The sequence below is a fragment of the Seriola aureovittata genome, chromosome 22, assembly GCF_021018895.1.
Source record: "Seriola aureovittata isolate HTS-2021-v1 ecotype China chromosome 22, ASM2101889v1, whole genome shotgun sequence".
Taxonomy (NCBI): domain Eukaryota; kingdom Metazoa; phylum Chordata; class Actinopteri; order Carangiformes; family Carangidae; genus Seriola; species Seriola aureovittata.
The window spans coordinates 9436774-9450497 of record NC_079385.1 but is presented as its reverse complement, the minus strand read 5'-3'; the positions used below and the strand labels follow the sequence as shown (position 1 = coordinate 9450497).

Genomic DNA, 13724 nt, shown 5'->3' with positions numbered 1-13724 from the left:
GCAGACAAGAAAATAAGCTGAATGCCAAAGAACAAAAAACAGACAGAGGCAGAAGAAAGAAGAAACATCAACAAAAAAAGAGGTTAATTAATTAATTTTAGTCTGTTCTTCCCTCTGTGATGCTATAGATACACATCTCCTATTCATAGTTTCAATACATACACACACACACACACACACACACACACACACACACACACACACACACACACACACACACACACACGCTGTTAGAGAATGCAAAACAAATAATTTACTGTAACAGTTGTTGTTTAGTATATACCACAACACACTGAAATGCTGGATACAAGTGGGGAATTATCCAGTTTTTTTTTCTTTTGCTTGAATTCATGAAAACTTAAGTTAGTTACGATTGACAAGAAGCTATTTTTGCTTCCATTTTCAGGTGTGGGACTCGTATTTCTATCTGTCAGTAATATTCATCAACCAACCCTGTCTTCAACTGGAGTCCTTCTCTCCCTCCAAGAGGAAGAAGATACTGGAAAAGTAAGTGCACACACACACACATACACACACACATACACACACACATACACACACGTGTTAGGGCAACAAGCATCCTATCCTGCTCCTACTCTCTGTCAAACCTAAAAACAGCCACACGCTTGCACGCGCACACAGTGTACTGTAGGTCACACACAGTATAATGACTACTTAACGTGCTGTTCAGTTCATCTTCACTACAGCCAGCGCGCATATTTCTAACCATGATATTTGATCATGCAGGTATGGAGACATGAGGGTGATGATGGGCTGTGAGATCTTCAGCATGTGGCAGAATTTAGGTAAGATGATAAACGTGAGGCGGCACGGTGGTGCAGTGGTTAGTGCTGTCGCCTCACAGCAAGAAGGTTCCGGGTTCGAGTCCCGGCTCGGACGCGGGGTCTTTCTGTGTGGAGTTTGCATGTTCTCCCTGTGCTTGTGTGGGTTCTCTCCGGGTACTCCGGCTTCCTCCCACAGTCCAAAGACATGCAAATGGGGACTAGGCTAATTGGTTACTCCAAAATTGACCATAGGTATGAATGTGAGAGTGAATGGTTGTTTGTCTCTGTGTGCCCTGCGATGGACTGGCGACCTGTCCAGGGTGTACCCTGCCTCTCGCCCGAAAGGATGCTGGGATAGGCTCCAGCCCCCCCCGCGACCCTACTAGAGGATAAGCGGTAGAAAATGGATGGATGGATGATAAACGTGGTTCACATGGACTGTTTTGCTCCTAAGTTTACTTCTGTAGTGATATCGGACTTATTCTGAGTGGTGCTGCCAACAAAGTACTGTAAAAGCAACTGTCTTGTCTTCCAGTCCAGCAGCAGGTGTCTCTCACAAGCCTATAACAACAAGCTGGAAAATCTTTCTTTATTTACGCCTTTAGCGATATAAAATTGTTCCTGAAATCTGTGTGACACACAAACATCAGAGAACGTAAAGGCAAATAAACTCTCTGTTTCTTTGAACTTCAGCTGATGGGAACTAAAAAAAACCTCTCACCCTTTCTTCTTTTTTTTAATGCCAAAAATGATGTCACCATGGCAACCAGCTCCATGCCTCACTCTGCTTTGTTTGGATGCTTTTGTTCTGTTCTGCATTTGTGATGGATTTATACAATTTTCATAATAATTTCCGGTGTATTCAAGTGGGTTTTTGCACAATTCGAAGTGCATTTTGAAGTCACTTCATTTTTCTTTTTGCTTTATTTGATGTCAGTATGAACGGCAAAGTCTTTCCACTCACAGTAATCAATTTAAATATATGCAAGGTGATTATTTAGTTTGTGAAAATACTGTGTTTTATAATTTGCTGAGAGTGCAACGCACTTAAACCAAATTACCAGAGCAGCTTTTGTTGTGGTTGTAGTTTTTGAAGAAAGGAAGGCTGCTTTCCAGAGCAGGCCAAATTGCCTCTGACATAAACAATACGTTGTGTTCAGGGATAAAGTGAGAGCCTAACCTCTGCACGGACCTCTGTCTCTCTTTCAGGGGAACACAAGTTGAACTTCATCCCAGCAATGATCGGTCCATTCTTGGAGGTGACGCTGGTGCCTCAGCCTGATCTGAGGAATGTCATGATCCCCATCTTCCATGACATGATGGACTGGGAGCAGAGACGCAGTGGCAATTTCAAACAGGTGCACAGCTGTTAGAAGCCCGAAACTGATATTTAATCACGAGATTAAATCAGCTTTCAGTCTTGGGAAAATAAGAAAAACCCCCTTGACTTCTGCCATCGAGGCAGGATTAAATAAAACTAAAAAAACATGTCTAAAGCTATTCCTCCGGCAGAATCTTGTGACAAACGACTGACTTTGACGTGACGTGATATGATTTGATCTCACACACTGTTCAATTTTAAGCCCCTACACCATTCGTGCTGCCTTTTCCTCCCAGTCATTTTTATCAGTGTTGCTTGAACTGGCAGCCTCTTTGAGATGTAAATGCTTTTTCTTCTCACAGGTGGAGGCCAAGCTGATTGACAAGCTGGACAGCCTGATGTCTGAGGGCAAAGGAGATGAGACATACAGGGAGCTCTTCAACAGCATGTGAGTGAGAGAAAGGAACAGCAGTAGAGGCAGAAGACATGGAGATGAGGGGTGTATGGGTGCATATTTACTTAAAAGGGGATGGGGCTCACGTGGCAGAATGTCGTGTAATTTGGCCCATGGAGCCACTCAGGAGCTCAAACGGCTTAACAATAAAATCACAACAGAGGCCTAAACTAATTTGCTTGGGCGGAGGCCAGCTCAGGATACCAGGACACTTCTACTGACAGACAAAATAGCTGTTTATGGAGTTTAATGATCCAAATGATACGACCCACGCAAGACCTCATCAGGAAAATGCCTGCGTGGGCTGCATCTCACAGGTCGTTTGCCTCTGGAAATAGCCTTTTTTATCTGCAGGTGGATGTGTCCCAAGTATTCTGCTTTTGAAAATGGGCTTTTAACCCTGAAAAGCAAAGAGCACAGATGACAGCGTTACTGCTCAGAGAAGCCCTCCTTTACCTGAATTAAAAAAGCAAAAAAAAAACTGTTTAATGTATTAAGGTGTTAGATTGATTACAGAATATGTTGCATATGAGGAAAGTGTTTTTTGAAATTGAACAAATCCTTTAAGTAGACCTTTTATTAGTATGAAAGGGTAAGCCCTGGGTAGCTTGTTATTTCCAAGTGTTGTCACAGAATAGATTGATGAAATAATAATCAGAGGTAAGTGAGTCACCTTCATCTTCACTCACACCCCCCCCATGGCCAGTCCACTCTGTCCTCGTGTTTCCAGGTCTGTGCTCCAGCATGCTTAGTGTATGTGCTAACGCCAGCGTGTGTGCGTGTTTGTGTTGGTGTGTGTATGTGTATATCTCTGCTTCTTTTGTGGTTCTGTGCCTGTTCATATTTTTATGTCCCCTGTCACTGTGAACTACTATATTTGGACTTGAAAAAACTGAACTCCTACATTTCGACTTAGCGTCTAATAACATTACCCCATGAAATGAAGTCATGTTTCTGATTGATATACGTACTGTGCGTCTCCCCTAGTATCACATATGTGAATCAAAGTACTTTATCAATATGCATCTACTGTAATTGTCCCTTTTGTCTTTCATAGTCATTCATTATCTTTGCACCATCTTTATATGTGAAATATTAAAGAAAATAATGTAACTGCATATAATTAAATCTATGTGTCTATAACTAATCTATATTGTGTAGTGTTAAGTAATCATGCATTAAGATTCACTATTGTTAAATTGCCAATAATTAATTCAGCCTGAATACACATTACAATTTAGTTTTATGTTTATTTTTATGAGTCTAGTTGAGTTCATGAGTTCTTGCTAAGTTAATTTATTGCTTTTTCTTAGTTTTAGTTTAATTTAGTTTCTTAATTTATTTTCCTCCTACTAACTCCACTAACCCCCAAACTAACCTGTGTGAGTGTGGGCTGATATTAATCGTATTAATATTAATTTATTCCGCCTATGCTTCCCACCTGGAGTAGAATTCCTCTGTTTGGTCCGTACCCTAGGTAAGACGCTCTCCTCTTTGTTCTCTTAGTGTCGTCTGTGTGAGGGGGGAACAGGGGGGGGACGTTAACTTCAGCCAAAAATCAACTGCAGCATTTTGGCTGTGATGTGTTTGTGTTCTTTAAAAGCTCTGTTGAGATAAGCAAACAAAATTTTCAGTGGCAAAACAGTCAATCAGGTATTGTGAATTTTTTAGCCACTTTTGGGTATTTTGTTTTGTTAAATTTCACAGGCAGGCCAGCAAGCATAGGTGACCCTGGTGTGACTGGGATTGATTTCCTCTTTGCTTCGCTTCCTTTTCTTTCTTAGTAATTTCTTCTTTCTTTTTCTCCCCAAATCACCTTTCCTTCCCCATTTGCTCCCTTTCACATCCTGTCTCTTTTGGTCTTCACGTCTCTGTCTTGTTCTGTCTCTCCTCATTTGTCCTCCAGCCTGCTGAAGAAGATTGAGAGAGAGACCTGGAGGGAGAGTGGGATCTCTCTGATCGCTACCGTCACTCGCTTAATGGAGAGATTGCTGGACTATAGGTGAGAGTGCGCACGTACACTTGGAAAACACACGGTGATACATGCCTTCTCCCTATTCATCACGGCACATGTCTTATGCCTTATGTTTCTGTCATAGGGATTGTATGAAACTGGGAGAAGTGGATGGTAAAAAGATTGGATGTACGGTCAGTTTGCTGGTGAGTAGCAGTTACTCCTTGTGTCTGTGGTCTTTTTAGAAGAGTTTTCTAAAACCAGATCTTCGACAGGATTCCTGACTTAACGTATCTTAATGACCAGTTGAAAGTTAATACTAGAATTTTAGGGTCCAGTGTAATGCAGAGCTGTGTCAAAAATGATTAAATCAATGAAATGATGGGGCAAAAGGTTTTGATGAGATGGATTGATACCACAGTCATTTGTGTCAAATATGTAGCTGTACCAATAGACAGTTAGCTTAGCTTAAAGTGTGGAAACAGGTTTATAAAAGGGAAAAAAAAATTCCACATTCATCCTTAAAGCTCACTAATAAAATGTTAAATCACATTTGTTTAATCTGTATAAAGACTGAAGTGTAAAAACCTGGAGTCTCCTCTGGTTTTCTGTGACTGCTCCCAGGGAAGATATTCAAGGTGTAATACAACATTTAGGTGCTGATTGGCTGATTTTTTTTTTTTTAACGCTAAGCTAACCCTCTCCTATAGCTTCATACTTAACAGACAGATATGAGAGTGGTGTTAGTCAATATAACTCGGCAAGACAGTGAATAAGCATAGTTCTAAAAATGTCTCTTGCTTTGATATTAGCATTTTGTTTTCAAGTTAAAGCTAGCTAAAACATAGCAATGGCTTAAGGAGACAAAAATATATTATAGTAACCATTTTTATTGATTAATTTATTGATTAAGAATTTGTTAAAATAGAAATATGATATACTTCATATCTCAAACTATTTTACATTTTGATTAGTTGATTATTTTGTAGGATATCATGATTATTCTCCCTAAGTAAAATATCCTTCCATTTTCCAAATCCTTCCCTCTTAGACATGACAAAACTCAGTCAGTTTTTGTTTTATGTGTGCTGTCACCACTACTGTCAGTCCTATTGCCTGCAAAGTTTCCCTTATGTAACTGCAGCCATCTGTAAGAGCAGCAGAGAGTGTGTAGGCAGGCGGATCAGAAGTCACTGCTAATCAGCAGCTGAAATATACTGTTGCACCTCCACCATGGAACAACCTGTCACTTTTTGTCCTCATTTGCATCTATAAACCCTGTATAATTTTCATAATCTTCTCCCTTTCTCTCTCTCTCTCTCTCTCTCTCTCTCTCTCTCTCTCTCTCTCTCTCTCTCTCTGTCTCTCTTGTGATGTCTTTTTGTCCTGAATCATCCTCGAACCGCCCACTGCTCCTGTCAGAACTTCTACAAAACGGAGTTGAACAAAGAGGAGATGTACATCCGTTACATTCACAAACTGTACGACCTGCACTTGAAAGCACAAAACTACACAGGTATGTGTAAAGGAAATGACCTGAACATACAGTACGTGTGAGTGTTACTGTTCTGATCTGCTCCCATGAGTCACAACTTCAAAGATGACTCATGGAGACACTGAATCCTTCCTGGTTTCTTAAAAACGTACCTACTGCTGCATTTAGAGGTACATGATCTCCTCACTGTTTAGTCTGCGTGTGTTTGTGTGTGTCACAGAGGCGTCTTACACCCTGTTGCTGTATGATGAGTTGTTGGAGTGGTCAGACAGGCCGCTCAGAGAGTTCCTCAACTACCCCATGCAGAGCGAGTGGCAAAGGAAGGAGTATCTGCATCTCACTATCGTCCAAAACTTTGACAGGGGGAAGGTGAGCTGCGACACACATCTCTGTACACTGCTGGGGTGCTTTCATGCTGACTGTTGCATGCAGACCCGTTTTCTATGGGGAAAGCCAGTTAAACAAACTCTGTTTTTAGTAATAGCAACACAGAAAAACTGTTCATATGAGCTCTAATAGCAGCTTCTTAACACTGCTTAATGCCAGGGAATGTACCACGCCATTTTGAAGCTACAGTCTCATTGAGATTACTTTGTCAGCCACTCATGCATATTCTAAAATGTTGAAATATAGAGGTATGTCTAATTCATGGAATTGCAAAAGACGCACATCCATATAATTAATGATTCATTTAGAATAAATACATGTTATCCATAAATACTTGGATTTCAGCATAATAAGCGTGAACAAGTCTATTCAACATTAACGCTCAGTTCAGCTAAATGCAGCCGCAGCAGGATAGAAGATGACAGAACTGGAGTTCCCCACTTATTTAGTGGAGACGTGATGGCATTCACATGAAATGAAATCCCCTCTAAAGAGGAGATCAGAGCTGTAAGCTGCATATAGCAATAAAAAATACGTCACTTGCGGTCAGACATTTAATTTCTACCTGTCGTGAACTGTGGCGGCGGCTCGAGGCATCAACACCGCCTCGGTTTAATCAGATGAAACACTGGCGGCTGTAATTAAAGCAGGAACCATATCTTCCCACAATATCCTACACCATTCTTTCCTCAGAAATATTGTGGGAGATGATGACGGCAAGACCGGCGGGCGAAGCGTGACACGCATTGGTGGTGCTGGTTTTAGCAACTAAAGCACAGTGAGTCTTGGCAGCTTTAAACAGAGCTCAGGTGATTCAGGATGCAGCAGCGTGAGGGGGTTCCCAGGCTTCGTTTTGCTTCTGTTACTGAAGAAATACATTTTTTCTTTCTTCCTCCTGCAACTCATCTCTTCTGATTTTGTCTCTTTATCGTCACTACCTTTGCTATTGTTCTACACTCTCAGGGAAAAGTGGCATTATGGAAACCTTCCAAAATTACAACCCCCCTCCCCCCTACCTGCCCAGAAAAAACATCAGATCCCCGATGAAATAACATAGTTCTATGGAATCATTACAACAGCTCCCTTGTTACTCGTTGTCCAATTTTCCCTCACATTCATGAGCTATCCCATCTGCCGGTGCTGCCGCACACCGATTACAAGGCAGCAGGGAAGGAAAGCTTTTCATTTCATTAGCAAGATGGCTAGGTGCTGCATGTACCTGCATGAGGGGGGGGCATATTTGACTCCTTATATTGTTGACTCGCCAGTGCCATCCAGTGGAGCCAAAGTGGTTTTAGCAGTGCCAATGCAGGGCAAGGGTCTCTGGTAACACTGTGGACATGAGGGTGAATAAGTGTGTGTTTGTGTGATTTTAATGTTTTCAGTGTTGGGAAAATGGAATCATCCTGTGCAGAGAGCTGGCTGACCAGTATGAGTCTTACTACGACTACAGGAACCTGAGCAAGATGAGGGTGAGTTTTCAACAACAAACAAACTTCAGAGACACTTCCTGAAGATGGAGTGTTTTTGTTGTGGAGTCTCGCTTTAACCACGTGATTATATTCATGTTAATCTGCAGTTTTGAGCCGTTTTGTTACATAATGTTTTGATGTAATCCTACTATTGTCTTCCTTGCTAGATGATGGAGGCCTCTCTCTATGACAAGATCATGGACCAGCAAAGGCTAGAACCCGAATTCTTCAGAGTTGGTTTCTATGGAAAAAAGTTCCCTTTCTTCTTACGGGTAAAGTAATCTCCATATTCCCTCTTTGACATGAATAGCAAGTGGGACAGAGTAATATGTTCACCCTCTCCATTGAAGAAATAGACCTGCAGGAAGAATTAACTTTTCTTATATAAGACTCCTCCAGTGTGAGGTGACATTCAGCAACTCTTATTCACTGCCATTTAATGATGTAACAGGCTCTGTCCTTCGTAGAGTTTGCAGATGAGGTTGCAGTTGCAGTGTGCAACCACTAGATGTCAAGCTAACTCTGCGCTGTCCTCTGCCACCCCCCTACCCCCCCACCCCCTCTGCAGAATAAGGAGTTTGTGTGCCGCGGCCATGACTACGAGAGGCTGGAAGCTTTCCAGCAGCGGATGCTCAACGAGTTCCCCCACGCCATCGCCATGCAGCACGTCAACCAGCCGGACCAGACCATATACCAGGCAGATGCACAATGTATCCTATAGAAAGAGGCAAATGCAAAATTCATTCCCACAAGTGTGGAGAAATGCATCCACGATGAGCTTTTACAAGTCAAATGAGTGGAAATGCATACAAATTGATAACAACACAGTAAACATACATTTTAAACACGCAGCATGCTTTGTGTTTACATATACAGACTTGCCTGTAATGAGGCACGCACAGTGCCTCGCTCTTCCTCTCACAATCTCTTGTCATTATCGAAGCCCCATTTACAGGAATGCACACAAACATATTGTACTGCATATTAGGCAACATGCAGTGTACAGAATCTCATACAACAAAAGCACAAACACTCTATTGTCATGCATATGCTTAAACGCAAGGGCTGAGTGTTGACTTCTGGGTTGTCTGACGTATTTACATTGAAATAAGCTTTAAAAGAGCAGTGAGTATTATATTTTGACCTGGATTTCGGCTGTGAGGCTACATACTGGCCACCCTCACCTCTGACTGGTGGATTGCTGCAAACAATACTCAGGGTCAAAAATAGCTCTTAAGCCTTGTATGTTTTTTGGTCAAAAAAACAACAACAATATTTGAATGTACATGTGTTTTGATTGAACAGGCTATAATAGAATATCAATCCAAGTGCTACTACAATATTATTTACCATATGAAATTAAGAATATAATTTTAAAGTAGAGGCACAGCATTAATGATAGTGATTTAGATAGTCTTCCCAATTTTTTTGTATGACCATCATTGTTATGGAATTCACAAAGACAGATATGATGTAAATACACTGTATTTAAAAGTGTAAATGTGGGAAATAGCTTTCACACACTTTGCTTTTTTTTTTTTTTTGTTTGTTTATTTATTTCTAAAACCAAACGTTGTCCCTTATTGTACATACATCAAGTCACTGACTCACATGGAGAGCTGTACTCTTCATTTCCATGCAGCCTTAAAATTCATCCATACAATATGGGAGCGTTTTTAATAATTCACACTAATGTGTGAGACAACTGTTGGCCTATATAGAGGGGGGCGGGGGAGGGGGCAGAGATTCAGTGACATAATGACAAAACGACTCTTGAGACCAACATTGAAATACGGAGGACAGAGAGACATGTTTAAGTTGTTCTGTCTGTCCTTTTCATAATACTCTTAGGTGTGCATGTGACGTGCTTGCTTTGTGTACGTCAGTGGTTGTCTGAATAAATTAGCACACTGCTGTGTTATTCTCACATAATGCTAATCAACAGAGTCTCTCTCAGATCGCTCACCCAGCTGTATATCCTCGTCTTTCTCAGATCGCTCACCCAGCTGTATATCCTCGTCTTTCTCAGATCGCTCACCCATCTGTATATCCTCGTCTTTCTCAGACCGCTCACCCATCTGTATATCCTTGTCGCAAACACTCATGCATATGAATATATGTATGTTAGTTGTCCTAACTCGTATTTCCCCGGTAAAGTTGCCGGAGTTGCTCATGATGAGGCTAAGCAATGCAGGAAAACACTAGATCCTGCTGCTCTGTCCTCCTCCACTGCTCATGCTGACAAGTCTTGTTCGCTGTCTGTTGTTTTATTTTTTTTGCTTTTTTGTTTTTCTGTAAGGTTTTTCTCGTATTCAGGTATTAATAGTGCACACACAAACACAATACATATCTTGCAGTGCACAGAGACACACACTTAACCATCCTGCAAACCCCCGCCTGTGTGTGTGTGTGTCTGTCCCTGTCATATGTGTAATTGTATCTGCGAGTTCCCATGTTCTCTCAGGTCACTGAAGACTTGTTGTCTGCTTTTGTCTGTAGTGCTTTCCCTTGTCACTCTCTCTCGCTCTTTCCTTAACTTCCGGTGCTTCCAGACCTGCAGATCTACGCCGTAACTCCAATCCCGGAGAGTCAGGATGTGCTGCAGAGAGACGGAGTGCCTGACAACATCAAAAGCTTCTACAAGTTCAATCACATCTGGAGGTTCAGATATGACCGGCCTTTTCACAAGGGCACCAAAGACAAGGAGAATGAGTTCAAGGTAAGGGTGAAAAAAAGAGAAAATTCACTAGAAAGGCAGATGAATAAAGACAGCCACTGACACTTGAAGCACACGTACAAAGGAGAGGACAATGTCACGTAGACGTTTCCCGTCATCGGTATCATTTCGTCCCTTTTTTCACCCCAAAAAAATCACTCATTTATGAGATATGAAACTCAACCTTTAAAAAAATGAACTCAGGGCTGGTGACTGCTTGTGGAGTAGCTGCAAAATGTCGTGCAATGAAATATTTCAGGAATTAAAATGATACATTTGTGATCGTTAGTATTTTGTCACTGCAAAGCGATGTGAAACAGCTTAATTTACTTCCTTCCCTGGCTTGTTCATTGATTTTAAGCCTGTGTAGGTAGTGATAGTTTGAACCTGCACCCTGTGTGTAGCAAATGTTTTATTCATCATGACTCCTGAATCACTAATTATACTCAAAAACTCTGGTACCAGTCTGTGCTGCATACAGCTCTGCACAAATGAAGTCTTCACAGCCACACGCATGCACACACACTAAACACATAATACACACACACCCACACCACGGATACCCTGCTATTAGGCTCATAAATATTCAGTATTAATACACACATATACACACACAGTCATTTCATCTCGGTTCCATCAAGGCCATTTGGCCAACTTTAATCATTATATCACATTTCCATCAGTGCTGCATATCTCTGGTCCTCAGGTGGGAATAATCCGCTTGATAAACTTTTGCATGGCGACAAGAGTATGCACCCGCACGGATATGGTACGAGTTGTCATAATAAAGAAGTAAAGAAAGCTGTTTCCAAAATACAAAATAATTCAGTTTCTATCCGCTAAAAAAAAGTTTGCAGAAAGGTCAAGACTTTTATTTCTGTCAGTTTTTCCTTTCAACTTCCTGCTCTTAAACTGTAATACTCATGGTGTTCAGGTGGGTTTATTGGCCTTAAAAAGTCCAAAATCAATAAAGGGCAGCAGGGTTGTGTAGTGAGAAAAAAAGACCCTTCTTCAACCTTAGGACAATGGATCAATGCAACACGTCAGCACTCATCTGCTCTGCTGGAGTGTCCTTGAGCAAGACACTTCCAAACTAAAATGAAGGTACACTCAACAGAAAACTAATGTCCTTATAGTGATCAAACAATACGATAATACAATGATATTTCACCTTTCACCATATTAGCCTCATTTAGAATAAAATAAATGATGTAGTGTTAAGATGAGTAAATAAAGAAATTAGAATAATTTATGACAGAGATCAAGACATGAGGCTGCAACCAACAGTTAAGTAAAGCTAAAACTGTTAGTTGATTAGTTGATCATAAACTATTTTGTCCTTTTTAAAGCAGAAATTCACATTTACTTATTCCAGCTTATCAATTGTGAGGGTTTGCTGCAATTTTTTGTCTCATGTGATAGTAAACTGAATATCTACAGGTATTTGACTGGTGGTTAGATAAAACAAGTCATCTGACGAAATCACCTTGGGGTTTAGGAGATAGTTTTCTCAATTTTCTGACATTTTAGAGATCCAACAGCTTATCGATCAGTCAAAAAAATAATTGGCAGCTTAATCTATAACGAAAATGGTCTTTAATGTCATTATCAATTAAATTGTTGGAGGTTTTTATATTGAGTGCAAGAGTACTTTCTTGACCTTTTGAATAAATGACAAAAACAGCTCAAGAAAAAGCTAAGAAATTTTTTTTGTTGCCACCCTCTTTTCTCGATAAATCAATGAATCTGTCAAAAGACTGTGAAAAATACACATACCAGACCCCGATGTAGCACAACAACCTCTACCGCATCTGTCAAACCGTTCCCAAAGTCATTCAGTTTACTAAAGATTGTAAACAGAACAGCAGATCCTAATATTTGAGAATCTGAAGTGAATGTTGGAGGGAATGTCTTAGAGCTGAAACCACTAATCGATTCATTTTTTAGGTAAAAAGAAATCCTAAAATCGTTCACACTTTTAACTGATTATCAAAAGTGTTGTTGATTGATTGTTTTGGCACCATCTGCAAAGATCACAAGTTGGTATTAAAAGTACAGTACATAAAAATGACAGTTATCCTTTGACTCCTTTCCAGTCCTCATGTTTCTTGATGTGTTTCCAATACAGTATAACGTTACTGTAGCTGCTCCACTGTAGTGCATTCTCTTATGTTAATTGCCTGCAGTCACTGCCACAGTTTCCTTAGTTTACGTGCTGTCAGAATGACCTTGTGGGATGTTGGCATATTGACAAGCATGTTGGCTGACAGGGGAAGTGGAGGAGCATGAATGATGTTATGAGATATAAGACATGACATCCGACCTACACCTAAAAGTGGGTGTTTGGCAGTAGGTGCACTCAACATGTTTTCCTCATACTATGTAGCGGTAATTAAATTGTGTGCCGCCTGCCAGAGATAGAGTGCGTGCGTGCATTATGAAAAAGTAGGTACTATGGATTTTTTTTTTTTTTTTTTTTTAAACATGTAAAGCTATTCGGCCGTTACTCACAAGTGCATCATGTGTTTCTGCAGAGCCTGTGGGTGGAGAGGACGACACTGACTCTGGTTCAGAGTCTTCCAGGCATCTCGCGCTGGTTTGAGGTGGAGAAGAGAGAGCTGGTGAGTGCGACCGCCTTTGATGGAATAACCATGAAAACACAACTGCAACACACAGTCGTCTCACGCAAGGGACACTGTAATACACTTTCATTTTACAGGTTGCAATTTTGAGTGCTGCCAGCCAATACCCAAGTATTGATCCAGGTCATTACATTGAACAACAATAATGACCTAGGTCATGAGTTTAGGGCTATTGGACACATTTCATTTCCTACATTGGATAGCTTGGATGTTGTGCCGAAAGTCAAATTGCTTTGTTTTGATTACCAACCAATTTCTTCTCTTTTTTTTTTTTTTTTTTTTTTATGTCATGGATTTTTCTATTGGGAAATTTTTACATTTTTCCTCCCTGTTTTTAGCCTGGAATCACTATCATATTTGATATGAGTCCATTTCCACACTGTGTTACATGTAAATCCCCTCAAAAGCTTTTGGTCATGGATCTTCTCATTCAGATCTCTAAGGAGTGGGAGGATTTTAATGCTGTTTTGTCCACCATATGCGAAACATAACACAGTG

General features: G+C 40.7%; 1 protein-coding gene across 3 annotated transcripts in view; it reads left to right on the top strand.

The window, feature by feature from the left end:
• dock4b (dedicator of cytokinesis 4b) overlaps positions 1–13724 on the top strand; it is a 116292-nt gene that overhangs the window by 82151 nt on the left and 20417 nt on the right. For 2 of the 3 annotated variants that reach the window (XM_056367313.1, XM_056367311.1), the window contains exons 29-42: positions 407–507; positions 748–806; positions 1995–2143; positions 2469–2554; positions 4011–4037; positions 4467–4562; positions 4660–4720; positions 5937–6030; positions 6230–6378; positions 7782–7868; positions 8036–8140; positions 8437–8578; positions 10421–10587; positions 13119–13205. In XM_056367313.1, the coding sequence (XP_056223288.1) occupies positions 407–507; positions 748–806; positions 1995–2143; positions 2469–2554; positions 4011–4037; positions 4467–4562; positions 4660–4720; positions 5937–6030; positions 6230–6378; positions 7782–7868; positions 8036–8140; positions 8437–8578; positions 10421–10587; positions 13119–13205 (1410 nt within the window). The remainder of the gene's footprint in view (positions 1–406; positions 508–747; positions 807–1994; positions 2144–2468; positions 2555–4010; positions 4038–4466; positions 4563–4659; positions 4721–5936; positions 6031–6229; positions 6379–7781; positions 7869–8035; positions 8141–8436; positions 8579–10420; positions 10588–13118; positions 13206–13724) is intronic. The other variant, XM_056367312.1, reaches the window with a different exon arrangement.